Raw genomic sequence first — 27950 nt, 5'->3', positions numbered from 1 at the left:
CCCCGACCAGACCATTTTGTTATGCATTGACCTCTTCCATCCGTAAGCTGGAATCAGGATGAGTTCAGAGGGTGTGTTTTTTAATCAAATTCCAAAACAAATCACACCATTACCCAAACGGCAGTTATGCTCCATGAAGAAGAAGAATCACTCTTTTCTTCTAGTAAAGTGGCTTTTTCGCCCACAAAAATCACCTTTGGGTTCTGCTGTCCATTTGTTAGAAGACGCTGATGGTATCGATGCCCTGTTCCCTTCGTCCTCTGACTCAAGTTCCTGAATAATATCGGTTTCAAGCACTGCAGTAAGCTGAGGTTTCGACCCTAACAGTGGCCTTTGTATTCTGGCGCTTTCAACCCATTCATTTGTTCTTCTTCTCTGACCTGTAAAACCTGCTGGCTCGACTCTTGAATGCAGCTGCTTCATCTGAAGTGATTCCGGCTGTTGCCACTTTCTTCGCTGCGACCCTGGCCGAGGTTCTGAATGGAGCCTGATGAACACAGACTCGGAGTCGCTGCTACACTCCCCTGGATTCAGAAACAAGTGAATAATATCAGTCTCCTTCTCCTTTCAGACACAAAGAGATTGTTGATAAATGGACATAACACAGCGTCATATGGAAACTTGTTCTCTCTGAGGGCATTTGCTCAACGTGCTGTGCTTGCACTGCAATCCTATACATGCTTAACTAGGACTCAGCTAGATTGGCAAAGAAAAAGCGATTTGTATACGTTGTATATGCGATATAACATTGTACCACCAGAAGGCGCTGTGGAGTCCCGTTTTTCTCTACCTGGTTTCCCTGTTTAAATTTACAGTGTGTTTAACTGAAACGCTTCTTTGATGCCCTAGAAGCAGTGCTGTTTTGTGGTGGTTCTCACCCGTACATAATCTCTTGTTCTCCTGGCAGCCATTTTGTGCTGACACTCACAGCACTTCTATCATGATACAAGTACCTGTGCCTCATTTTTTTTACACCCCCCCCCCAAAAGAGGATTACATTTCATTGAACCTAATGGGACTTAAGCCAACATGCAGAGGATTGAATTGTTAGAGATGTACATCTTCTGCGAATCTGGGTAGGTCAAGGTCAATATTTGGAGAATTATGGCCATTTCATAGATTATGCAAAGGCAAGGCCTGGGTTTTAGACCTGCAAGGCTATAGCCCTCATGACTAGGGAAAAGCATATTCACTGTACAAAAACCAGAACTGTTTCTAGACCACTTGATCTCTTCTTCACCTGATTTTTCTAATGCCATTCCCATTCCTATGAGCAGTGCTTTTTTCTAAAAAAAATATTTAGGGGTACTCTCATTTTGACTCAGCAAAATCACAATTTTATAGTTCAAATCGGGGAAAATAAATACAGTAAATGGACAAAAGTACAAAGATTCACAAAATGTTTAGGGGTATATGTGTACCCCTGCACTCCCCCAGAAAAAAGCACTGCCTATGAGCATGTACTTTATGAGAAATGTCAGCCCAACTTACCCGCCATGCTCCCCTTTCTGCCCCTGCCTTCGCTTATCCTTCTCTCCTCCAAATTATCTCACCAACACCCCCTCAGCATTTTTCTTTTAGTTCACCAGATCTTCGACCCCCTTTCCTATGGCTACACAGCTTACATGGCTCCATTGCCACCTATATTCTTTTATATTGCAATTTCTGCTCACTATTTTTGGCACAACTAAATGATGCAAGACTAAAAAATCCAAGTTAGGCAAGTGTCTAATTATCCTGTGTCGAAAAATAGGATAGGTTTCAGGGCACCAGGGTTTAAAAGACCCAAGACCAAAGAATTTTAGCTTCAGGGGCCTTCGATAAGCCTTAGGTTGCAGAGGGCAAGTCTTTCATCAGCATCATATGATCATAATACAGACCCATAAAGAAGCACAGACCCTTTGGCACACATTGGGTGCTTTAGGGCTTGAAAGCATTTGTGGCTACTTACACTTTTACCTCTCTTTTTCCAAATCATGCTTCGAACCATTAATTATTTAAAAAATGAGTTCATTGGGGGAGCATATTAGATACAGTCTTATAGATGGTGTCACAGCCTACTCTAAAGTTGGCCACACCACCAGCACTGCAACCATACAGTCCGTATGTGACTAAAAAAAAAAAGTTGGTTCCTTAAGATGTGTATGTGTGGGTTCTTGTCAGAAAAGGCTGAAGACACTTTTAGACATAGCGCAAGAGCCAGGATGTGGCTTAAATAGTTTCTTAGATCCTACAGGAGTGTCTCCACCTCCATCGTTCAGCCCAGACACTGAGGTCCAGTGCCGAGGGCCTTCTGGCAGTTCCCTCACTATGAGAAGTGAAGTTACAGGGAACCAGGCAGAGGGCCTTCTCAGTAGTGGCCCTCCTATCAGATGTCAAGGAAATAAACAACTATCTGACTTTTGGAAGACACCTGAAGGCAGCCCTGTACAGTGGTATCTCGGGTTAAGTACTGAATTCATTCCGGAGGTCCGTACTTAACCTGAAACTGTTCTTAACCTGAAGCACCACTTTAGCTAATTGGGCCTCCTGCTGCTGCCGCAGCACGATTTCTGTTCTCATCCTGAAGCAAAGTTCTGAACCCGAGTCTGCAACCTGAAGCGTATGTAACCTGAAGCATTTGTAACCCGAGGTACCACTGTATCAGGAAGTTTTTAGTGACTAATTTAGTGCCCAGATGGGCGAGGTATCAATAAATTTATTATTATTATTATTATTATTATTATTATTATTATTATTATTATTTATTATTATTATTATTAATATTACTACTACTACTACTACTACTATAAAATATTAATTGCAATACCCCACATACTCTCAACCACTAGCACACTTTTCTTTTGAGATGCATCGTTATTCTCGGGAATGAAAAGTCTTGTTTTTGCACAAGGCACATTAATGGATGATGACCCCAGGGATCTGTAGCTGTGCACTACAAAATAAGCACTGAGCCACCACAAATAAAACATTCACACCACTGGGAGAATGTCCCCTAAGACATGCCTTAGCTTTGAGCCCGGCCCACTGCTGTTTTGTTTTTGTTTGTTTTGCACTAGACACTGTCAAACACACTGCCCCATGACAGTAATGGCCACAGTTACCATAAATGAATAAGGAGTCTGCAGCTGCGCACCCCCAAAAAAGTACTGGACCACCCCAAGTGACATCTACAACACCAGGGGAATGCCTGCTACAGAATTGAGCCCAGCCCAACTGCTTCCTTTTTGCACAAGGCGCTGTTGTTTTCTGCATTTTTCTCACCTTTGCAAACACCGGCATTCCTATCTCCAATCTTGTTTGGTTAAAGGACTAAGTCAAAAAATAATCAGTCCTGTTTACTATTCTTTGTGATATCTTTACAGTAATGTCATTGCAAAGGATGAGTGTGTCTCTCCAAGGGAAAACAAATATTCTGGTGGACACCGTTTCATCCATCTTTTGTTCCAACTTCCACTTAGCGGGAATGTGTGTTTTATAGCTATTTGCAAATTCATAAATAGTGTGAATTGGCAGCAATTTGGCATTTTCCCTATGTTATTTTGATCAAAGAGAATTACCTGTTAGATCATCATCATCTCTTCTGGTTGCTTGTGTGTTACCAAAGGGTAAAGATAAGTAACGCATACTTCTGCTGGCAGCCTATGGACAAATAAGTGTGAGACAAGGTGATTCAATTGTGCAGTGTGTCGTGTGTTATACCTTCAACAGATTTGAATTCTGGTAATTCTTGGAAAAAAGCATGTCAGTGAGAATTGATGTTTACATTTGAAATGAGTGATTAATGTATTGCTCTATTGTAAATGGGAAAAAAATCTTCAAAAAGTAGCTTAAGCAAACCTGAAACATCTAGAGCATCAGTTCAAAGCACACTTTACAAGGCAGCAGTTAACAAAGGGAACTCATTCTAAACCTTGCAAGGTAGTTCTTTATGCTATCAAATTTATTTATGTTGTTTTTATCTATAGAAGTATTTATATACTGCCCACGCGCATAAAATATCAAGGTGGTGCAAAACATAGAATCACACAGTGGCGTAGCGTGGGGGGTGCAGGGGGGGCCGGCCGCACCGGGCGCAACAACGGGGGGGGGGGCGCTCGCACTCGCAGCTCTCTGCCCCTACCTGGCTCACTCACTCTCTCTCACTGCAGTGCTGGCTGTGCAAATCCGATCCGAGCCGCCGGGTCACCGCCCACTGTGGAGGGGGGGTGCCAGGCATGCTGTGCGGTGCGGAGAGAGAGCGAGGGACTATCTGGGGGAGGGACAGTGCAGCGGGGGGCGCAAATTACTTGCCTTGCCCCGGGTGCTGACAACCCACGCTACGCCACTGGAATCACATATTTTAGAATAATGCTTCCTGTGGGAAGTAGCTTTTCAGAGGTTGGAATGTAGCCCTGGTGTTGATGAAATCAGGGCAAATAATTAGTGGGACCTCCAAGAAGAGAAGACAGGAAAGGGAAGTAACTTGTCTATAGCAGATGAAAGGATTGAGAAGTGGAAATTCTATAAGTTGCATCTTCATGAAGAGAGGCAGGGGTAGAGAAGAAGCTTCCTAAGGAATGGCAAATGATTGTACCTTGTCGCAGTTCACAACCAGTGAACACTGAATACCCTAAACATTTCCCAAAAGGGCTCTACAATATCTTACCTTGGTCCTGGCAACTTTACAGGCAAGGATGGTTTTTCCTCTAAATAAATTCCAATGGACTACACAGATACAGCATTAAGGTTTCAAAACTGGACTTTGTTTCAGAATCAGAGGCAAATTTCACATAATATTTTTGATACTGCAATGTTGCCACTATTAAACTTGTGTGTGTGTGGTGGTGTGGGGAGGTTTTAACTTTTCTGTTCCTCCAGTTCACCTTATGCTGCTCAGCTAAATGAAGAAGAGCTGGGAGTCGTGAAATGGCTGGAGGGCAGAAAACCACTTTATTTGGAGCACCCCCTCCATTTTCTGCTGCTTAGCTGATCAGTGAGAAGCCATACTGTGGGCCATATGGGAATAGGCTGTGGGAAAAAGCCCAGGGAGCAGAGATTACACTCTTGTGAACAAAAAAGGGGTGTGGGTGTTTCTTAGAAACTATGCATAGTGCCCTGAGAACATGCCTACTGTATTGCCTGGAGTATGTACAGATTGCAGTCAAGATATGCACATTGCCCTAGGCCCTTTGGGGAATTATACATAATGGGTGGAGGATGTACAAGATAAAGTGGAGATACAAACATTCCCCAAGGCCTGTTTGGGATTATGCATAATAACTGGAGAACTCATAAAATTCAATTGATACATGGACATTCCCCAAGGTCTGCTGGAGATTATGCATATTGACCAAGAAATGTGCATAATTCCCTCTTTGTGGAAAGCTTATGTGCATGTGGCCTGGTGAATGTGCACAATGAGAAGGTCCCAGTGGCACAATGGACCAGTGCGTCTTGCTGTTAATCAGAAGGTTGGTAGTTTGAGCTGACCCAGGGACGGCCATGGCTTGTTTTAACAAACCAGCATCAGAATAAAGCACAGTTTTCGTGGCTCAAACATAACAGGAAACTGCAGCTTTTATTTTAAAGTGAGAGTGGATGTTTCAATCCCTTACAGAATGCATTAGCAGGGAGGGAAGGAGGGGTCTACAAGCCTAAGGCTCACTCAGACTGATGCTCATTTTGTTTGTTATGCTTGAAAAATTTGGCCAGCATTACTGTGGGCAAAATAAGCATGTATACATGTCATATGTAATTTATACCACAGCTCTAGTTTACTCATCCCACTGTAAAACTGGGCTGAGTGAAGTACTCAAATGCCAAAATATTTGGAACCTGTAATTAAAGCAGATACTTGCACCACAGGGCCTAGGGCTTGCCGATCAGAAGGTTGGTGGTTCGAATCTCTGCGACGGGGTGAGCTCCCGTTGCTCGGTCCCTGCTCCTGCCAACCTAGCAGTTCGAAAGCACGTCAAAGTGCAAGTAGATAAATAGGTACCACTCTGGCGGGAAGGTAAATGGCGTTTCCGTGTGCTGCTCTGGTTTGCCAGAAGCGGCTTAGTCATGCTGGACACATGTACGCTGGCTCCCTCAGCCAGTAAAGCGAGATGAGGCCGCAACCCCAGAGTCATCCGCGACTGGACCTAACAGTCAGGGGTCCCTATACCTTTTTACTTGCAAATAAAGGAAGCAAATTGGACCATCCTAAATCAGATACAGCAGATAGATTTTTGGCAATAACCAATGCCTCCAGCTTGGGGAAGCAAATGTCAAGGAGGACTATCTACTGGGACCTGCTCACATCTCTATTTAAACAACAAAACTTGGCATCTACCTTTTTTACTGCTTTACTTTCCTGAGCAGCTGTGTTTCTAGCTTTCACACTCTTTTCTTATGGCTGTCTAACCCACATGGAGACTGTGGCACATGGCTATTGCTGTTTGTTGTGTACACGCCTTTGTAAAACAATAGATACTCTTAGGGAGGAAGAGAGTGTCTGGGATGCAGCTATTTGCAAACCTCGATTCCACACCAATACCACCTCTTATGTAAGACGTACCTGCCCTCCCCAAGGAAGGCTGTATCCTTTCCTCACGGTTTGCTTCAGGCTCTGCTGGCGACGAATGAGGATTTCTTTGGCTTGCTCCTCATTTGCGTCTGCGGCAAGGCTGTACCTGTTGTATGACAGCGTCTGAAAACAAGCAAATCACAACTCAATATTCTTTCTGTGTGATTTTCTAGAGAGAGCAGGTGACTTTTGGGTTTTGACCCAAGTCAACGCACTTTGTCCTGCCTTCATTTCCACCAACATGGATCAAACAATGTACATTTTTTGAAGGAGCATCTCCACCCCCATCGTTCTGCCCGGAGGCTGAGGTCCAGCGCCAAGGGCCTTCTGGCGGTTCCCTCATTGCGAGAAGCAAAGCTACAGGGAACCAGGCAGAGGGCCTTCTCGGTAGTGGCGCCCGCCCTGTGGAACGCCCTCCCATCAGATGTCAAAGAGATAAACAACTACCTGACATTCAGAAGACATCTGAAGGCAGCACTATTCAGTGAAGTTTTTAATGTGTGACATTTTAGTGTATTTTGGGTCTTTGTTGGAAGCCGCCAGAGTGGCTGGGGTAGCCCAGCCAGATGGGTGGGGTACAAATTATTATTATTATTATTATTATTATTATTATTATTACATAGTCTGTATGCCATGGGTAGGAACAATGTTTTAGCCTGAAGACAATTTTGCTTGTGGACAAATGTTTGGGGCCTACATGGCCGTGGTGGGTGAGGACAGAGAACAACAAGTGACTAGAATGACAAATGTGACTCTGATTTTTTTTTTTACAGTGCATTCCAGCTATGCAGAAGTGAGAACTACATGCAATCTCTCCATACTCAAGGACACAAACCAGTCAAAAGTACTTGAGGGGGGAACAGAGGAGGGCAAGTGAAGGGTTGTGGTCTGGGGTAAGGCCATCATTGGAGAAGAGTCTTGCGGGCTGGGCAGAAAGGTCATAGTTTGGGTTCCATCCAACTCTATGATTCTATGATTTGGTCCCTAGGCCTGAGATTTCCCACTCCTGCCACAGGGGCTACAGTTATGTAACAACAGTATTAAGCAACTCTAGATTTAATAAAGCAACAATGGAATCTTGTGGTGCTGTATTTACGGTGGCATATACTTTCGTGAATTATTGCCCACTAATCCGTGAAAGCTTATGACATTAAAATACAAAACTGTTTGTCTTCAAGGTGTCACAAGATTCCTTGCTGTTTTGCCACAACAGACTACTGCAACTATCCCTCTGGAAATTGTTTTGCAAAGATAGTCTTTAGTCCATGGAAGCTTTTGCTATAATAAATTTGCTAGTCTACAGAGTGCCACAAGAGCCTTTGCTGGCTTGTGCTGCGACAGATTAAGACGATTACCCCCTTGTTTAGAAACAACCAGAGAGACACTTTTACTATTTGCGTTGTTAAAGCAAGGGATGTCTGCCCCCTGGTGCCAGTCTCGGGAGTCTCTTGCTATCTGGCAGCGTAGATGGCAATCAAAAGCGAATATTCGCAAAGGAAAGGATGGGGGTTTCTTTTCTTTTGTGTTTTGGGGAAACAGCCCAGTGAGTGCCGATATCGAGTTTGCAGGAAACACCATCACCTTAGCCTAAGAAGATGGGTGCAGGATCAGGCCAAAGGCCCAAATAGCATTCCTGTTCTCATAGCGGCCAACCAGATGCCTATGGAAAGCCAAAAATTAAAACCTGAGTGCAACCGTTTCCCCTCCACTTGTGATTTCCAGCAACGTGGCTATCATAGATACTAAGCCACTGTATCTAACCTTCTGTGAATTTGTCTAATCCCCTTTTAAAGCCATCCACATTGGAGACCATCACTGCATCCTGAAGTAGAGAATTCCACTGTTTAACTATGTATTAACTGTGGGTTTGAATCTATATTTTCCATAATGTTGTCCCGTGGCTCAGCTGCAACCAGTAACGCTAACATTTCTGCTCTCGCTGACCGTTGCTAAGGCTTCAGAGACTGTGCAAACATGATCTTTTGTTCTATAGATATGAAGCACGCTGCCAGAAAGGGAAACGGACCCTTTGCCTCACTTGATACAGGTTGTGAGCCAGTATATTCTGTATGGAATCCACCTCTGCAGGCGAAAGTCTCTGCATCCTTCGATTTCTAAACCTCCTGCAGAGAAGGAAAGCAAACATTAGAATGACTAAGTCAAAGGGCCAACGGTTACTCCTGCATAGTGGTTGTATGTACACACTAATATTGGCATGTATTAGTTACGCTCGGGCTGTTTTGCCAAAAAGGGGTAGCAAAGGATCACTCATAAATCAAAGAAGCAAGCCATCTCTTTGTAGTGTGAATGTGCGCATGAATGAGTAAGCGTACATTCACATTATTTTATTGCCTTTGGCGTTTCAATCCGCAAGTCCAAAAGGAAAGCAAGTTAAAACAATTGTAAAAAAGAAAAGTTAAGAAATCCACATAAAATCTCTAGTCTTTGACCTACATAGAAAGCGTCGCTTTGTCGAAAACTGACGGAAGTTGAGTAATGAAGGACTAAAGTTAGTTGAACTTATTCAATTAAAAAAAAATCTTCAAAACTATAAAACATAATACAGTGGTACCTTGGGTTACAAACACTTCAGGTTACAAACTCTGCTAACCCGGAAGTAGTACCTCGGGTTGTGAACTTTGCCCCAGGATGAGAACAGAAATCACGCGGCATCAGCAGGAGGCCCCATTACGAAAGCGCACCTCAAGTTAAGAATGGTTCTGGGTTAAGAACGGATCTCCAGAACGAATTAAGTTCATAACCTGAGGTACCACTTACTAGAATTCCAACTACCCCATAGCTGTGTGGCTGTGCCTGTTAGGAGCTAATCCAAATAAAAGCATCTTCCAGTTCTTTTAGGAATTCAGATTCAGATCCTAGGGTGTCTCCAGGAAAAGGGTGCTTCTCCCATTCTGGGAGCTACCAAGGATCTTATCACAAGGACATTTACAGATTGTCTGTAAGCCACTGGGCGGTAGCTGAGGAGTAAAAGATAAACTTTGCAAGCAGAAAGTCCCCGGTTTAATCCCTGACACCACTAGCTAAGTACAGAATCAAAGAACTGTAGAACTGGAAGGGGCCCAAGGGTCATCTAGTCCAACCCCCTGCAAAGCAGGAATCTCAGCTAAAGCATCCATGACAGGTAGCCATCCCCGGCCTGAAACCCTGGTGATCTGCTGCCGGTCCAGGTAGGTCATGCTTAGCTTGATGGACCAGCAGGTCTGACTCAGTATTAAGCAACCTCCTGTATATTCCTATCTTTAAAATCATGATGGGGTCAGTCTCTACAGAACTCTTCTCATGTCGCTTCAACTGTCTGGAAGCTGCAGTAACCATCTGCATACTGGAGATCACATGTCATTGCAGCAATCATCTCTGCATGCCAACCCCATTTTTCTGTTTGTTTTTTTCTGGCTCATGCCATTGCATTGGAATGCACACATACCAACCAGCATTCCAAGGCTGGGGACAAGGAAGGAAAGGAGGTTGTTGTTGTTGTTGCTGCTGCTCTTGGAAATTGCTTCACCCTGAACCTAGTACAGTGGTACCTTGGTTCTCAAACGGCTTGGTACTCAAACAACTTGGAACCCAAACACTGCAAACCTAGAAGTAAGTGTTCCGGTTTGCGAACCTTTTTCGGAAGCCAAATGTGCTCCATTTTGAGTGCCACACTTCCGTTTTGAGTGTCTATTTTGTGCTTCAGTTTTTGCAGCTCTCTCTTTTTGTTTTGGTGACTGTGTGGAACCCAGTTCAGCAACTGATTGATTGGTTGTGTGACTGCAGTACAGTGGAACCTTGGGTTGCGGACGTAATCCACGATGGAGGCACATCCGTAACCCACAACATTCGTAACCTGCGGTGCTGCATCTGCACACGTGCGTAACGCAATTTGGTGCTTCTGCGCATGTGCGAGCGGCGAAACCCGGAAGTAACCCTTTCCGGTACTTCCAAGTTTCCCGTAGTCCACAACCTGAAAACGCATAAGCCAAAGCGTTTGTAACCCAAGGTACCACTGTACATTATTTATTGCTTTCATTTTGTGGACCGATGGTCTCGTTAGATAGTAAAATTCATGTTAAATTGCTGTTTTAGGGGTTGTTTTTAAAAGTTTGGAATGGATTAATCCATTTTGCATTACTTTCTATGGGAAAGCGCGCCTTGGTTTTGGAAGGCTTTGGTTTTGGAACGGACTTCCGGAATGGATTAAGTTTGAGAACCAAGGTACCACTGTAACAGCTTATTCCTTAATGCTGGTTTAAGTTCCCTTGTCATTCTGACCACCCTATCCCTATTTTCTCCAAAATGTGGTGGCAACGCCTTTGAGTCATGTGGCCAGTTTCTTATGTGAGAGCAGTTGGATGAAAGCAAATCACTGCAAGTCTCAGAACACATTGCGATATTGACTTTATGTTAATATCTTTTGTCTGTTTCTTTTATAGCCCACCTTTCTCCCCTGTTGGCTTAGTTTGAGTCTTGTGCACTTTCAAGTCATATGATACTTGCACAGATGTGCCAAGATCACCAGTCAACAAATCTTGGAAAACTCCCCAAATGTAACTGGAGCTGAATCACGACAGCTATCACTTGCAGAGACAGGTACCCAGTTCTTAGAGATGCACCACCATGCAAAAACAGCTCTACTCTAGGGGACAGTTCACATATCATGACATCTCTGTACAGCAAGAGCAGTTCTAACTGTCCTTGAGCTCAAATTCCTTTATAATGTACACTGTAAAATAAGAGATCACAGATACATTCAGTGTTTTTTGTGTTGTGATCCCTGGTGCGCAGCACAATAGCCTCTTCTTTTCTTTTTCGTGCTGGCACCCACAGCACTTTTATCAAGATACGAGTTTCGACGCCTCATTTTTACAACAACCACAAAGCGCTGGATACACCCCATAGCAATTATTGTCACTGACACTTCTTCTAACTGTCACGACCTTGGGAAATGCTGTAGAATACGGTCAGGATTGTCTAGTTAACTATATCGCTGCAAATCTGTTCCAGGCTTAGTCCAGAGTAAGGACTACTTGTGCGTAGAAGAAATAATTGTGTGTAAATGGTTAGCTAATCTAGTTCTCTAGATGTTTCAATTAAAATAACCTTAGTTTCAGGTGAACAATGAGCAACTCCACAAACATTATGAAAGCAATTGGTCATACATCTAGAACTCAAATATAAAAATGGAAAACTCTTTTCATGAAGTTAGCTATTAACCAAGCAACTTGATAATGGTAAATGCATATCTGCTTCAGGGAGAAGCAGGAAACTTTCTGTTTAATAAACCCACTTCCTTTTACATTTGCGCTTCAGTGCTGCACAGCTTATGATACAAATCTGTTTTTAGGTAAAGCAAAGGAGACCTGTTAACCACTCAATAAAATGTTTATTTTATTGAGAGCCTTTGCTTGTTTATTACATTTTGTATTTAAATAGTAAGGTTAGTGCAGGTATTATAGTCGCACAGAGAAAAATGGCTTCAGAGGTAATATCCTTGGTTTCTTTAAAAGCAGGCTGTAACTTTCTCCTAATCTTCTACTCTTACTGTGATTGAATTCCAGGATCTTGTAAGTTAGACTTCACCCACCTGGTTCCTTCCAGGTGTTTTGGACTACAACTCCCATCAGCTCCAGTTGACATGGGGCTCATGGGAATTGTAGTCCAAAATATCAGGTTTTGTTATTTGTATTTATTCCTTAACACAGGATAGTAATATAAACAGGAAGCCACCATACATCAAGGGGTGATTGGACAAAATCAAATCTGGCTCCTACCTAATCTCAGCTGCATTTTATATGTATCACAGAATCACAAAGTAATGAGTTTGGATCCAAAGAAAATAAGTTGCCCTCAGGTCTCATTGAAATCAGCAGTGCTTAAGTTAGTCGTCTAAGACTTTTCACATTAATTTTAGTGGGGCTTTAGTGCAACTAACTTACTCTCAATCCTTTTTTTCAAGTATGCATCCATATCCCACTTATCTGAAGATACTCACAAAGAAGATGATTTGGAAGAAGGTGGCTTCATCTCTCCACGCTCTACCATCTCAATGACTTGTTTTATTTCCAGTTTCTTGTACAAGGAGACAATGCTGGATTTTGGTTGGTGTTTGTGTAACAAAATCTTCTTGAGGACTCTGTTGTCAAATTTCTTAAATCTGGTAAGAGCAACAGCAACAACAACAACAAAACATTATTTCGATCATCACTCAAGAATTAAATAATGGACAGGCCTAAGGCGTCTTTCTGAGCTTCTTAAGCACCAGACATCAAACAGCAAAGAGTTGTAGTTCCTTGATAAGATAAGGACAAGTTACAGTAATGGGAGAAAGAGGGTGAAGGCACCTAAACACATTCATGGCTGCAAAGGGAAATTCTGATTTGCTTTGTAAAAAGGGAGTTTTCTAATAAGGCGTAAGAGTAATAGCTCTGCTTAAAGTCATAATGTGCCACAGCAAAGTTCTAAATGATCTGTTCATTTGAGTCTGTTGTGTCCATCAGCATTTCAAAAGGTACCAATAAAAATAAAAAGTTTATGTAAATAATGGACAATTTGGAGGAAGAGCAACCCAATAGTGGTAAATACAGGCTGCCTTAGCTCCAATCAGCATTGCTTACCCTTTTCTTTTAGCAGGGAACAGAGAGACTGAGGTTGCAATGCTATGCACACTTAATCTGTTTGCGCCACTGCTACCATTTGCTATCTTGGCAAATACACCACTAAACCATAAGCAAATGGTCAAGATGTGATGTACTGAAGGTGCTCTGGAAAAAGCCTATAAATGATGGATGGGATTTGCAAGGGACACACTCACATACATTTTGCGCCTGTGCCACACACACTTTTCTTAACATTTCTGAATTCACCATGCTACCACTGATGTATGTGGTATTTTTATCCCCAGTCCCCATTTCCTCTTTTAAACAAAAAAAGCTCAGATGAACACATGCAAGCCAGAAGCAGGGGACCCAGTTGTGCACTGGTTGTGTGAATAGGGCTAAACGCAGCACCTCAGTACAGTGGTATCTCTGGTTCCGAACGGGATCCATTCTGGAGGCCCATTCACAACATGAAAAGAGCGCAGCCCACAGCAGTGCATCTGCACATGCACAGGTTGCGATTCGCTGCTTCTGCACATGCGCACGATGTCATTTTGCGCTTCTGCGCATGCGCGAGCGGCAAAACCCGGAAGTAACCCTTTCCGGTACTTCTGGGTCACCGCGGGACATAACCTGAAAGAACGTAACATGAAGCAGACATAACATGAGGTATGACTGTAATAAATTCAATGAGAAGTAAGTAAAACACCTGGCTCTCAGACTTATAGAGCGAAGCCAAAGAGAACACAAAGAAGTGGAAGTCAACAACCATAGAGTATTTTCAGTCTGGTCCATTTTACTATTATTAGAGTAACACTTTCAGTTATTTTCTTTTACCTGACCGTGGCAGACACAATCTTACTTGTCTCTCAGTTGATAATGACTCCATTGTCCACATATATCTTCAATTCCCGCCTTTAAATGGTCCATCAGCTGCAGACACACAGGAAGTTGGAGAAAGGTGTGAACAACATTTTAAAGCCATTGCTGCTGTAACAATGTTCACGTACAAAGAAGATGACAACACAATTTTGAACAGCCATAATCTAGAATACAAAAAAACTGAGCCAGACCATTGGCTCATCTAAGCTCTGTACTGTCCACACTGACTGGAAGTGGTTCTCCTGGGTTTCAGTCAGGGAACATCTCGGCCCTTCCTTGAGAGGCCAAGGATTTAACCTAGGGAATTCTGCATTCAAAACAGGTGCTTACCACTGAACTATGGCACAGAACTAACACAGCACCAGCATTAAGAATAGCATTTCCAGAAAGTTCTTCTGCCCAAAGGCAGGATTCTTCAAGCATCAAGTTATGCCATCCTGACAGAAGATGTCAGAAGACTGATTCTAATTGTCCCAGGTGGCGATAAAAATAATTCCACTTCCTATATCTATCCAATGTCATAGCTAGGTATATGTATTTACATAGGAGCAAGGATGCGTGAATATGTCGATTTCAGTTTCTCTCAGTTTTCCAGTCTTAACTCCAGCTCTCCACATTTCAACATCTGTTTACAAGTGTTTTCTTTAAGAAGTCATTGTGAAAATTCACCACCATTTGAGTGCTAATTTCTCCTCCCATACGTATTTTGTTTGAGAATTTGATTACTATACACACTTTTACAAAGCAAATTGCCCAGCTATAATGCATCTTTGCTTTTTAAATTTATTTTCACCACTACATGCATTTTAGTGCATGTTGACTCTAAAACATTCATTCTTGTGCACATTGCTTGGCTGGATAATTGCATTCCAAAATTGGGAGAAGTGGAAATTTCAGAAGGTGGCTATGTTTCAGTTCATAGCTGGTTTCAGAAACTGAAAATTAGGTAGATTTGCCTATTAATGTGAATTGAATAGCACTGAAGTCCCATCCCTAACATGGGGCTCAATGGAACTTAATCCCATGCATAGGACTGCAGCTTTAACACAAACCACAGCCCTACTTGGAAATTGGGATTGAACCTGTGACCTTCTGCATGCTTCACACCTGAGCTATGACTCTTCCCCAGTTTATTAAGGTCCAACACATTTTAAGGTGGAAGGCTTATAACAGTAGCAGAACACATGCTTAGACAGCATGCAGGCTCCCAGGTTTGAATCCTGAGGTGATAATCAACTAAGTTTCAATCAGAGTAGACCCATTGGAATCAAGCAACACGACTAAGTAAGGTCAATTAAATTCAGCAGGTTTACTCTGAGTAATACTACCCAAGAATCTCCCATTTTAAAAGGATCAATTGGAAGGAGGCAATGTGAAATATCTCTGCCTAGGACTCTGGAAACCTACTGCCAGACAGAATAGACCATGGACAAATAGTTCTCTGACATTCAATTAAAATTATAAATTTTAAAATAAATTTAAAACTTCATCTTACTCGTATGTGAATTTCCTCATTGACAGACTCCTTTTTATTGGTCTTCTTAACGTCCAGGTACTTGACAAGTGGTCTAATGGTGATCCCCTTCATTTGGAACAAAGAAAGTAAGTTAACTTTTGATACAATATTCATTTCCCCATGAAATTGTGAAGTGTGCTTAATCTTCATTGAACTGAGACTGCCAAATTGGACAGCACCTCTCTTCCCATCTGGAAGAGACAGGGGGATGAGGAAGTGAAGGTCTCAACACAGTTTGATTTGGCCCAAGCTCCACACCTCCTTAGAGACAGCCCTGTCAGCACTAATACCATGATATGGCAGGTAACTCATCTTCTTACCTGGATGAAGACAGTGAAATATGTAACCACAATAGTAGACGTTATAAACATCTTCTTTCTAGGAAAGAGAGATGCAGAGAGCAAGAATGCCAGGGAGAAAGTGCTGGCCCCTCGCACGCCACTGTAGATGATAATGAGTTGATCTTTAAGAGTGAATCTGTGAGTCCGGAACTTGTTGATGATGCAGAACAAGAAAAGCACACCTAAGGAATGAAGAAGAAAAAATCAAAACTAACAAAGAGAAGTAACGGAATGGAAACTTCCACCAAACTAGGATGCAAACTTGTGCTTTCATACAGGCCACCCCCAAACCACAGTGTGTTCTATTGCATTGTAACAGCTGAAATGTAGGAAGTCCATGTTCAAAACATCTCTATAATATTGTCAATAACAGCCTCCACCAATGTAGAGCTCTCCAGATGTTGATGGACTACAACTCCCACCAGCCCTTGCTAGCACTGTCTTGAATGATGCAACAACATCTGGGAGCCACCGCACTGGGGAAGACTGATACATAAACTTGCACCCGATTAAATCCACACACATCGCATACTCTGAGAATTGTAGTCCCGTGAGATAGCTAGGGATCTTGAAGAACACTGAGCATCATGATTGGAGATTGAGGATAAATCAGTATGGAATGCATACACAACCAGCATTTACATGTACAGTACAGGTATTTACATGTGTAGACTGGCATGTAGTTCTCCTCCTATATTGAGAGATTGGCCGTTTTATTTATAAACAGTGGAAAATAAATCTCTAAAAGAATTAACAAGAGATCATCACTTCAACAACCCTGATATTGAGATGATATAAAATTGTATTAAGCATGGAGAAGAAAGAAATGGGGAGGGGGGTTCTGAAAAAGTAGTTACCAAAAATGGAAAAACATGACAGTCTTCCTGCACATTTTTAGAACAATGGGGAGATGTTGACGCACACTGTCCTCCTGGGGAAATGAGGCCATATGGTCTTCTATCCTGACCTCTATGTGTTTGTTTGGAGATCAGGGGGGGGGGTGCAGTGGCGTAGCGTGGGTTGTCAGCACCCGGGGCAAGGCAAGTAATATGCGCCCCCTAACCCATGGATTTTAGCACTCAGAGAGCTGCGAGTGCGAGCGCGCGCCCCCCAGATGTTGCACCCGGCCCCCCCTGCACCCCCACGCTACGCCACTGGGGGGGTGTTTTGGTGTACAACTGCAAATCCTTCTGCTTCAGGGTTCCCTAGATATCCATGCAACTGTACACCCACAGGCTCTGTTCTGAATTTCCAAATAAGTGTGTGGAGGGGAGGAGCAGGGATGGCACATGCAATCTCACTCCTTCCATCCTTAACATATTCAAATAAAAGATGAAAAGGCCTGTTATCATCAACAGATGATCACCATTTTATCTTGTGAGGGAGAAACACAACCTTCTAAACCACCTATACTGCCGGAATTAGACATTTTTTAATGCTAATTAAGGTTGGATATAAAGGTAGGATATAAACAAGTAAATATGATCCTACCCAGCCTCCCTGGAAGTGCTTTTAAAAAATGTCAAAATTGCTAAGATTTTTTTTAAAAATTTATCAGTAAGTGGCTTATATGCAAATGGTTGCCTGAATGACGATGAAAAGTAATTATACTTGTGGTATAATTTCCTTCAACAATATGTCCAGGGTTGCTCTTCTATAGGTAATTCTTTCTCTCAGCAAAGTTCAGTTTTGTATGAAGTGACCTGACCCGTCGAACACAACACACCTGCGGAACAGTCTTTGCTAAACTGGTTATACCAGTCAGCTCTGAACTTCCTAGCCTTTCTCTGCACTGAACGATGCTTTCAGTGACGCAAGGCCTTTCATCCACCTGGTTTAGTTCGATTATTAAAGCATTTGTTTCTTACTTAGCACCCGCCAAACCACACAGAAGACCAGCGTGAAGCAAACAAAAGCCCAGTTCCACTCATGGTTCCGCCTGACCGTAGACACTCCCATGAACACAAAGATCAGGGTCTCACTGACGCTGCTCAGCATTTTCATGAAGTATTTTATCGTCGTGTAGGAATTCTGGGAAACGTTGGCCTCCACGTATTTCTTCATGGTCACAGCGCATGCCGTTATCCTGTTGGCTCACAAAGGGAAGGAAGAATGAGCCGTTGGAAACAGCAAAGGTAAAAAAGAAAGAAAACATCTTTCCCATTGAAGGGATGATTATGGCTTTTAAAGGAAAAGGGGCCCCTGACCATTAGGTCCAGTCGTGACCAACTCTGGGGTTGCGGCGCTCATCTCGCTTTATTGGCCAAGGGAGCCGGCATACAGCTTCCGGGTCATGTGGCCAGCATGACTAAGCCACTTCTGGCGAACCAGAGCAGCGCACGGAGACACCGTTTACCTTCCCACCAGAGCGGTACCTATTTATCTACTTGCACTTTGATGTGCTTTTGAACTGCTAGGTTGGCAGGAGCAGGGACCAAGTAACAGGAGCTCACCCCGTCACGGGGATTCGAACCACCGACCTTCTGATCGGCAAGTCCTAGGCTCTGTGGTTTAACCCACAGCGCCACCCGCGTCCCTGGATGTGGCTTTTACAGCCCTGCTTTAGCTAATTACAGCTTATAGCACCTGAAAGGAAGGCGCGGCACATCAAGATGGACAGACCTGTCGGTTCCAGTACTCAAACATTTTCCTATTTCTGACCTTAAAGTCACTTCTCGAAACGTCTGCAACAATTTCTCACAAGAATTTGTCAGCATTTTAGTACGACACCGCCCCCCCCAAACCCCACATTTTTGTATAAACGTTTGACCAATCTATACATTTTTGCAGGCAATTTCCCCTAATATGTCATTTTAATGCATATTTCCCCCTAATTCTGGTTTTAGTATGCTGGCTGTTTGGCCATGATAATAAACATTCATTCGTTTTCTCCTGCTAGGATACAATTATGTTTCAGTCTGTGCCTTAGTTCAATAAACTGCAAATCCCAATATGTTTTTACATTTTTACAATTCCACCACATATGATAAAAAGTACCTTCAGCTTCACACCTCCAACACTTCTTCTGTTCATTTTTGTACATTTTTGCTAGTTTGACCAGTGATACATACCATCTATACATCATCTACATATAATTCTCTCTCAACAATATACAATCCGTAAATTTCAAATTTACTGGTACTTTTATCAATTTTATCCAATTTTCAAATTGTATATTGTGACCTATATATTGTGCCCATTTTATCATCACTGACTTTACTTCTTCATCCTTGGTTTCCCATTCCAAAGGGATATTATATGCCTTTTTTAACAATTTAGAGTTTTCTTCTATCACTTTCTTTTGGAATTTGGAAACCGAGTATGAAAAACCTCTTTTATTGTCCTCTTTAAAAACATCCTTTAGTTGTCTGTGGTGCAACCAGCTTTGAAGATGTTCTTTAATTTCTTCATATTCTTTCAGTTTTAGTTTCCCCTCCTATTCTACCAATAGTTCTCTATATGTTGGCCATTCTCCCTTTCTTTCCAGTGTTTTAAGTAATAGTGCATCAATAGGTGATAACGACCAAAGTGCCTTAGCTTCTAATAGTTCTTTATATTTCCCCCCACACTTTAAACAATAATTTCCTTATTATATGGTTATGAAGCCCTTTAGGTATTTTTGCTTTTCCATACCATAGGTAGGCATGCCATCCAAACCTATTGTCATGTCCTTCCAGTTCTGTTATTTCCTCCTTATCTAACTTGATCCAATCAAGTTGGATTTGATGGTAGGATTTAAATAAACATACACACTTTTTTATATATAGGACATTTAAAATAAAGAAGAAACGATATGGTGGATTGATTGAAACAGCAGTATATGATAAGGGGGTAACAAACCAGAAATGGGAGCTGGGGAAAGCCCGGAAGGAAAGGGGATGAAGATTTGTAACATGTATGTTATTGATATGAGATGTTTGTTAAAATACAAAAGAAAGTTAATTTAAAAAAAAATCAATAAACTGCATTTTCACATTAAAAAGTAAACAAAATTGAAATGTTTTCTGCAACCCTAATGGCAGGTTGGTTAAAAACCTGAACTATTTGTTGCAGGTCCATCTTTGAATGTGCAATTCAAAATACTCTTAAGTAGTCCGCAGCATTTCAAAAAATTGTTTACGGTAACTTGGGTTCATGGAGTGCCAAATTAAATCTACATTGGCAATAAAAATCAACCCATTTTGAAAATATGCCCCAGAAGTGTACTAGCCTTAACATCTACAGCACTTAGCAAACATATAAAGCAGTATGATGTGCTGAGCTCATTGCTCTTAAATACCAGCAAAAAATTATAGCAGAACTGCTGTTTATATTGCTTATTGCATACTTCCTTAAGCACCCTTGTTATTTGAACACTGTTTCTTATCACTTGAGTCAATTAGCTAAGAGTATAAAAGATGGGAGATGGGAATCGTTTTGAGCCAATGGTGGCTGGTGTAGAAATAAACAGAACTTGCTGCTGTACTTACGCCAAGATGCCAGAAATGTACAGTGTTTCTGCAGCTAAGTATGACAGATAGCTGAACATGAAGACCAGGAGAGGTTCGATGGCAGAAATGTTCTGCGTGAAGCGAGTCATGAAGGCTGCCACAAACCCAAAGGCAACGCCGAAGAGCAGCCCGCCGAGACTCACGACAAAAAAGCGAGCAAATCCAGCCAGAATGTCCACAGGTTCAATCTCTTCATATTTATGCATGCGGGTAAAGTCAATGAGGATGTTGTATAAGACCTGAGTAGGGAAACAAAGCAAAACAGGTTCATATGGTTATTCAAAGATGAATATTACCATCGTCAGCTGTACATACCACACATTCAAACCCACTTAAAGCAAACTCCTCCTCACCCCCCCAAGAATCCTGGGAACTGTCATTTACACCCACACAGAACCCCAATTCCCAGCACCTTAAACAAACTAAAGTTCCCAGGATTCTTTTTTTTTTTAATATTTTTATTTTCAATGCAAAATCATAACAAAAGTTACAAACATTGAATCCAAAATAATACTATACAAACAAGAAAGAAAAACAGAACATACAAAAAAGAAAAAAGAAGAAAGAAGAAAACAAAAAAGCATAAATCTACAAATAAAACCATATCAGTTTTTAATCTGTGATATTTTACTGTATTTTCTGTTTTTATGGAAGCCGCCCAGAGCGGCTGGGGAAACCCAGCCAGATGGGCGGGGTACAAATAATAAATTATTATTATTATCATCCTTCTAATCTAGTCATTACATACATATACACATATTGACTTCCTTCCTTTGTTCTAAGACCTCAAAAATTTTACTCCTAGTGTATTGTTGTGTCTAATGTAGATTACTTCCATCTTTGTACTTTTTTACACCATTTTTCTTTTTCTTTAATCCTGTAAGGCATCATTCATTACATACTGATATGCTTACTCCAGAACAATGTTTTTTCATATATTCTTTAGCACATCCCCATTCTTTTAATAATTTCTGGTCTGATTGTTCCCTTATGAAAGCTGTGAGTCTTGCCAGATTTATATATTCACAATATTTAATTTGTCATTCTTTCATTGGTGGAATTTTTCTCCCTTTCCAATTTTTTGCTATAAGCATCCTGGCAGCTGTCGTTGCATAAAGGAATACTTTCCTTTGATTGTCGGGAATATTGTTTGTGATTATACCTAAAGGAATGCCTCTGGTTTTTTACTGAAAGATATTTTAAACATCTTTTTGATTTCTTCATAAATTTCCAGGATTCTTGGGGGGGGGTGCATTAAATGCATGGTGTGCAGAGGCCTAGGCACCCTCATTCACAGTGAATTTGGAACAAACCGCAGAGGCACTGACCATCACACAATGTGGCCAGGCAAACTCATACCCTCAAGGACTGCCTCTTTCCATATGAACCTACCCGGACCCAGATCATCTTCTGAGGCCCTCCTTCGTGTGCCCCCTCCTCGAGAGGGTGACAATGCAAGAACGGGCCTTCTCTGCAGTGGCTCCCCATCTATGGAATGCTCTCCCCAAGGAAGTTCGCCTGGCACCTTCATTATACAGTGGTACCTTGGGTTACATACTCTTCAGGTTACAGACTTCGCTAACCCAGAAATAGTGCTTCAGGTTAAGAACTTTGCTTCAGGATGAGAACAGAAACCGTGCTCCATCGGTGCGGCAGCAGCAGGAGGCCCCATTAGCTAAAGTGGTGCTTCAGGTTAAGAACAGTTTCAAGTTAAGAACGGACCTCCAGAACAAATTAAGTACTTAACCCGAGGTACCACTGTACACCTTTAGGCACCAGGCAAAAACATTCCTTTTTAACCAGGTCTTTGGTTGACCTGATGGACATCCTATACCTTTTTAAAATGTGGCTCTTTGGGGGGGGGGGTGTTATTGGGTTATTATTCTTATTTTGGTTTTATATGTTGTGATCTTTCCTGTGAAACGCCCTGAGACCTCCAGGTATAGGGTGGTATATAAAATCAATCAATAAATGAATGAATGAATAAAATACCCTTCAAATGTCCTGATTTTCCAGGGACAGTTCCGGAATTATGAAAGGATCCCAGCTTCTGATTTGATCCTGGAATGTCCCTATTTCCCCTGGCAGTGCCACTACCGCCAAGCTCAGGGTGAGCCGACACTTGTCCTGAGAGGCTACAGCTTGGGCCAGGAGGAAGCATCTTGTTGTCTTTCCATGATGGCCACTGCCAGCCTGTAGCAGCTTGTAGCTTGTAGCAGAGTGGGTGAAGAGCTCGGCCCCCATGATTTGGCACCCTGTCAGGGAACTGCCATCGGCGCAGAGGTGAGAGATAGAGGGGGAATTGTGTTACAGGGAGCATCCGAAAATCTTGCCAAGCAGTTCCTCTTCTGCCGAAGAGGAAAGCCTCCAGTGGAGAAGAGCTGCAAGGACCAGGGGATGCTAGAAAGAGCCTTAACACCGCGCTTGAGCAAGCCGGAGAGGAGGGAGGCATGCCCTTGCTGTCGCCCATCATGCGCAGTAGTTTGAGGCGCAGGGAGGGGCAGAAAAGGCTGGGGTGACGAAACTTTTATGTTGGGGGAGGTACAAGAACAGACCACTCCCGGATTCTGCTAGCAACTGAGCCAAACATGAACTTATGACGCTCTTCACTTGTACCAAAATAAAATCTGTAAAAAACAGGTCGGAGTCCTGCTTGGTTACTCTCGAGCAACCACAACAGCATCTGACACACCCCTTCTTCCCTGACCGCCTTAGAGGAACGGCAGGATAAACTCATTAAAATAAAATTATGTAGCCTCCCGCCCCCCCCCCCCAAATTTCCCATTTCTACAAGCGTTGCAATGTACTTACCACAGTGATCCCATCGTTCAGCAAAGACTCTCCGAAGATCATCATGTAAAGCTGCTCGTTTACAGACATCTCCTCAAACACGGCCAAGACAGCTGTAGGATCCACAGCCGAGATTATGCTGCCAAACAGCAGGCTGTCAAGTAGGTGGACGTCCTCAAGGCCGAAGGCTGTGATCCGGCAGATCCCGTAAAGCGAGACTCCAATGCCGAAGGTGTTGATGAGAGAACCCATGGAAGACCACCAGAGAATGGACCCAAAGTTTTCGAAAAAGGGACGAGTAGGCATAAAATAGCCTCCCTCCAGGATAATGGGCGGGAGCAGGTACAGGAAATAAATGCTTGTGGTCATGACTGGGGGGGATTTATGATCAGTGGCAAAAATAATCCCGCCAACCAAGACTCCCATGGCAATGTGCAGGCAGCTTTCTGGCATAAAGTGCGGCAGTTTATGGTAGAGATGGAATCCTTGAATAAGAATAAAACAACAACAACAGGGAAATAATCACAACAGTGATGTTGTTTTTAAAAAATCATTTTTTAATAAAAAATTATTAATTTTCCAAATACCAAAAAAATACAAAAAATACAGAAAAAAGAAGAGTAAAATAATAACAACACAGAAATATCAAAAAAAATTCACAGATCAAACCAAACATATCCCCACTTTCCCACCCACCACATTGACTTACACTTATAACAAATTTTAAACTAAAATATGACTTCCTTCCATCGATGCTTAAATAAAATAAAAAATATTTACAAAACAAAACACAACAATAAAGTTAAAAGTGTGAAAAAGAAATCCTTCAGTGCTAGCTGTTCCTCATCCCATATATTGACTAAGTGCAAAGCCTTCACCATTTCTGAGCAACCAAAATGTGTTACAATGCTGAGAATTGTTTCAACGGAGTCAAGTCAAATTTAAGCACTCGCTGAACTCGCTCACTGGCATCTGTGGAATTTAGAAGTGCTTGTTTTATTTGTTCAAAGTATTTCTAAAGCCTGCTTCATTGAAACTGATCTCAGGCTGGGGTATAAGCACAACAGATTCATCCACTTAAAACAACAAATGTATCAGTTCCCAGCACCATCACACATCACCAGGAATAAACACTGTGGATGTCAGTGACCAAACCCATCTCACTAAGGATGCTACCGAATCTCTGTTTATGGTAGCAACAGTGCTCCTCATGCACGAAGCCTTTCCACAGCATCCACACAAGGTTGTTCGCATCAAAATGCAAGTCTGCATCCCCCTCCCACTTAATTCATGCTTTCTGAAGAGAAATCCAATGAGTTTAAATCTAAAAACCTGTTGCCAACAACTCATTTGTTCCATCTAAATGTTGCATTTGCAGTGATAAGCTCCTGTTTGCAAGCACCTCAGTTGTTTGCTTGACGACAAATTTCATGTGTGATTTTGATGGTAATTTTATTGCTGGATTGCTTCTCTATTTGTAGAAAATATAGTAAAGGAGCTCCCCAGAGGCTTATATTGTAAGTTGGATGCTCTGCATTAACACATCTTTTTTCTTTTCTTTTTTGCAGTGCCCACATGACAAGTTTAAAAACAATAGCAAAACCTGTTGCCAGAGACTTATTTGCAATAAACGAATCACCACGTCCAAAATTAAGCTCCCATCTGGAATTCCCAAAGGAATTTTCACTCACCTATTTTCGCAAGGGAAGCCAGGAGTATCCAAAGGGTGACCTCATAGGGTATTTGGACGTATTCATAATCCACAGTGAAAACATGCAACCTCTCGTCTCGCCCCGATTCTGTAGTGTCAAATGGGTCAGCCTCCTTCAACGAGCTCAAATTCCTGTGAGGCAATTTCAAATACAGCGTGGCAACAGAACTCTCTGGGACTGAGAGAAATACCAGCCAGCTCAGGCACACAAATCTCTGAATCCCCATGGCGAGGAGCAAAACTCTGTCTCCTGTTTGAAAAAGTGTGTGGCAACTATATTGGACATTTATTAAATGCCCATTTTAATCCTGGATGCTTCAGTCGGCTCCACCAATATACCTATGTCATGTCTAGATGCTTTACTAGTCCAGAAATTAACAATCTTCTTCAGATGTTGACTGGAAAGTAAGGTTCACCTGTAAAGCCCAGGACTTTTCAAACTTCTGCAACCCGCTGCTGGCAACTGTAGTCTCTCACTCCATTTGCGAGGAAAGTAACACAGCTTTTCGTCAGTTGAGAAGGTAATGAGCTGGTGTGATGGACTCACTCAGACCCGGGGAACCAGAAGACACAAGACTGCTCCACAGGTTGTCCTCCTCCTCTTCTTACCTGAGCTGAAACATTTATGACCTTGTAGAAAACGAGTTCTCATATGTAACTGTGTCAGCTACTATGCTAGAGACATCTAGTGGTTGCTAGCCAGAACTGAAGCCAGCCTTTGATGCCAGGTGCCCAACCCTGTAAAACTCAGCAAGGTGAGATTATGACTGTATGTGAGGAGCAGGTTACCTGTAGCAACTAGCCAGGTACTGAAATCAATATTGCAGTGTCTCTACTGACGCACAGTTATCTGCTGTCGTATTAGCTTTACTGCACACTGATGAGTCTCAAACACAGAGCTGAGGTTTAACCATGCAGTGACACAGTGGAAACAACAATCATGTGCACTGGCGGAGGAAAGGGGGTGCGGTGGGTGTGTGCCACCCCAGGTGTCATCCCTGAGGGGGGTGACATCGCCACCCAGCCCCCCTGTGATGCTCGCTTTGCCCCTGCAGGCGGCTAGCCCCACCCCCGACTCATCAACACGTTGGCGACTAATATACACACAATAATTACCAAAATAATTATACATTCTTTATCAATCTTCTGAGAAAAATACAAAACCTTGTGCAAAGCCACAGAAACTTGCGAACTACCCAGTCTAAGATGAACTTTCAATGTCTGATTTCAATGGACTGCTTAACTCAGTCTTTTGTTTTCTTTATCTTTTTAGGTAAGTTCATGAAGATACCAACAAAAGGTAAGTTCGGTGTTGTTCACAATACCGAGAGATGCTAGTGGAGTTGTAGATGGATGTTAATGAAGTTGTAGACAGGGTGCTGGCGTTTTGCACCTGTTTCGCCCTGGCAGTCCAAGTCATCAAGAGGCCGCTGTTCACCCCTGATGGGGCCCTTTTACTGGGGCTTGCAGGTAGCACACTCCCAAAGTACAGTGGTACCTTGGGTTAAGTACCTAATTCATTCTGGAGGTCTGTTCTTAACCTGAAACTGTTCTTAACCTGAAGCACCACTTTAGCTAATGGGGCCTCCTGCTGCCGCTGCACTGCCACAGCACGATTTCTGTTCTCATCCTGAAGCAAAGTTCTTAACCCAAGGTACTATTTCTGGGTTAGCGGAGTCTGTAACCTGAAGCGTATGTAACCTGAAGTGTATGTAACCCGAGGTAGCACTGTAGTTCTCCAGGCAATTTCAGTGGTCTAATCTCAAAGCCTTGAGACGTATATTGATATTCACTAATAACAATTCAAGCCAAATCTTATTAGAAATAACTTAATGCACTTCTATTCAATCAAATCAAAAATACAGATCCATTATACGTGAAATCAGACTTACTACAAACATTTATGCATATATATATTAACCCCACCCCTGGGTGCACAGCATGTGTGCCACTCCAGGTGCCGGAGCAGTTAGCTCTGCCTCTGATCATGTGTCCCATGCTTCATGAACATTCCCTTACTTTCATACCTGTGAAATAACTCTAAAGATCCAGTGTCATGGTTAACATGTGGAACTGGGACCTGGGAGATTGACGTTCAAGTCCTGACTCAACTATGAATCCCACTAGCTGCCTTTAGACCAGTCACCATATCTCTCTGATTGACCTACTTCACAAGGTGTTTTTAAAAAAATAAAAAATAAAACTGCAGGTGAGGGATAGCTGTGTTGTTCTCCCTGGAAGAAAGGTAGGATAATAATGAAATAAATCTGGACACAATTGACATATTTGAATTCAGAGTGAGTATATTTGAATGTGCAGGGTGAATTCCTCTCATGTGCATTCATCAGTTCAATGGTAGTTTCGGAAAAGGACTAAGCAAAGTTTCTGTTACATTGTGTACCCCAGTTAGTGCCAGATTTCCACAATATACGTACAACACCATGTGCTCAACGCTTCGCTATGTGACCATGCACACCAGGGTCAATGAAATTTCCTGCAAGAAAGCAATATTCACAACATGGGAGAATTTACCTTATGTGAAAACAGCCTGTAAATTTACATGGTCAACTTAATTTCAGGAAACCTTACAGCACATCCCATTTTCCAACTGCTCCTATTGCATTTCCTTGCTTATAATCCTGTCTTCTCTGTACTTCAGGACTGTTCATAAAATGCTCATCAAGAGAAGAGAAGGGGAAGCAAAAATTGCGAGAGACTGCATTGGTTAAAACAAAGATGTGTAACTTGCAGGAATAGGTATCAGACTTCCGAAACCCCATCCATACTTCTGTTTCATTTGTGACTTCTAGGCTTGGGGTGGAGAGGTTTTTTGGCTGGAAAAACTTGCTGCTTCCTGCTGAATCGGAGCAAAGCCAATTGGTTTTTTTGCAGTAAACAGAGGGTTTTCCTGGGGAAAGATGTGGGAGAAAAGAAAGACCTAGCAGTCACAGACCAAATGGAAGAAATTGTGGGACAAAGGAAAGTGTAGATGAGTCCTAGGGAAAGGAGGGCATCTTAAAAGGTCTTTACTCAAAATTCTGGTCCTTTCCATGATAACCAAATGCCAA

At 42.4% G+C, this 27950-nt stretch overlaps 1 protein-coding gene across 1 annotated transcript; it reads right to left on the bottom strand.

Annotated features, from left to right (window-relative positions):
• Positions 1-12: 12 nt before the first annotated feature.
• Positions 13-25660, bottom strand: SLC9A4 (solute carrier family 9 member A4). The gene is made up of 12 exons (XM_083437772.1): positions 24863-25660; positions 23193-23656; positions 20361-20620; positions 17760-17977; positions 15871-16073; positions 15530-15616; positions 14015-14085; positions 12549-12710; positions 8577-8673; positions 6542-6673; positions 3561-3642; positions 13-524 (listed from the first exon to the last, which is right to left on the bottom strand). Exons 1-12 carry the CDS (start codon positions 25107-25109, stop codon positions 148-150), a joined length of 2400 nt encoding a protein of 799 aa, XP_083293898.1. The 5' UTR covers positions 25110-25660; the 3' UTR covers positions 13-147.
• Between the last annotated feature and the right edge of the window lie 2290 nt (positions 25661-27950).

This window comes from Podarcis tiliguerta (genome assembly GCF_965153285.1).
Source record: "Podarcis tiliguerta genome assembly, chromosome: 4".
Lineage (NCBI taxonomy): Eukaryota > Metazoa > Chordata > Lepidosauria > Squamata > Lacertidae > Podarcis > Podarcis tiliguerta.
The sequence above is the reverse complement of the archived record's forward strand: the minus strand, read 5'-3'. Positions and strand labels throughout refer to the sequence as shown.

Excerpts from the sequence above, each read along its gene's own strand:
- SLC9A4 (XM_083437772.1), bottom strand. The coding sequence starts at position 25,109 with ATGGGGATTCAGAGATTTGTGTGCCTGAGCTGGCTGGTATTTCTCTCA. Across the intron at positions 17,978-20,360 it reads TACATTTCTGGCATCTTGGC|GATAACGGCATGCGCTGTGA; the intron begins GTAAGTACAGCA and ends GTGAGCCAACAG. Across the intron at positions 15,617-15,870 it reads ATTTCACTGTCTTCATCCAG|GGGATCACCATTAGACCACT; the intron begins GTAAGAAGATGA and ends TTCCAAATGAAG.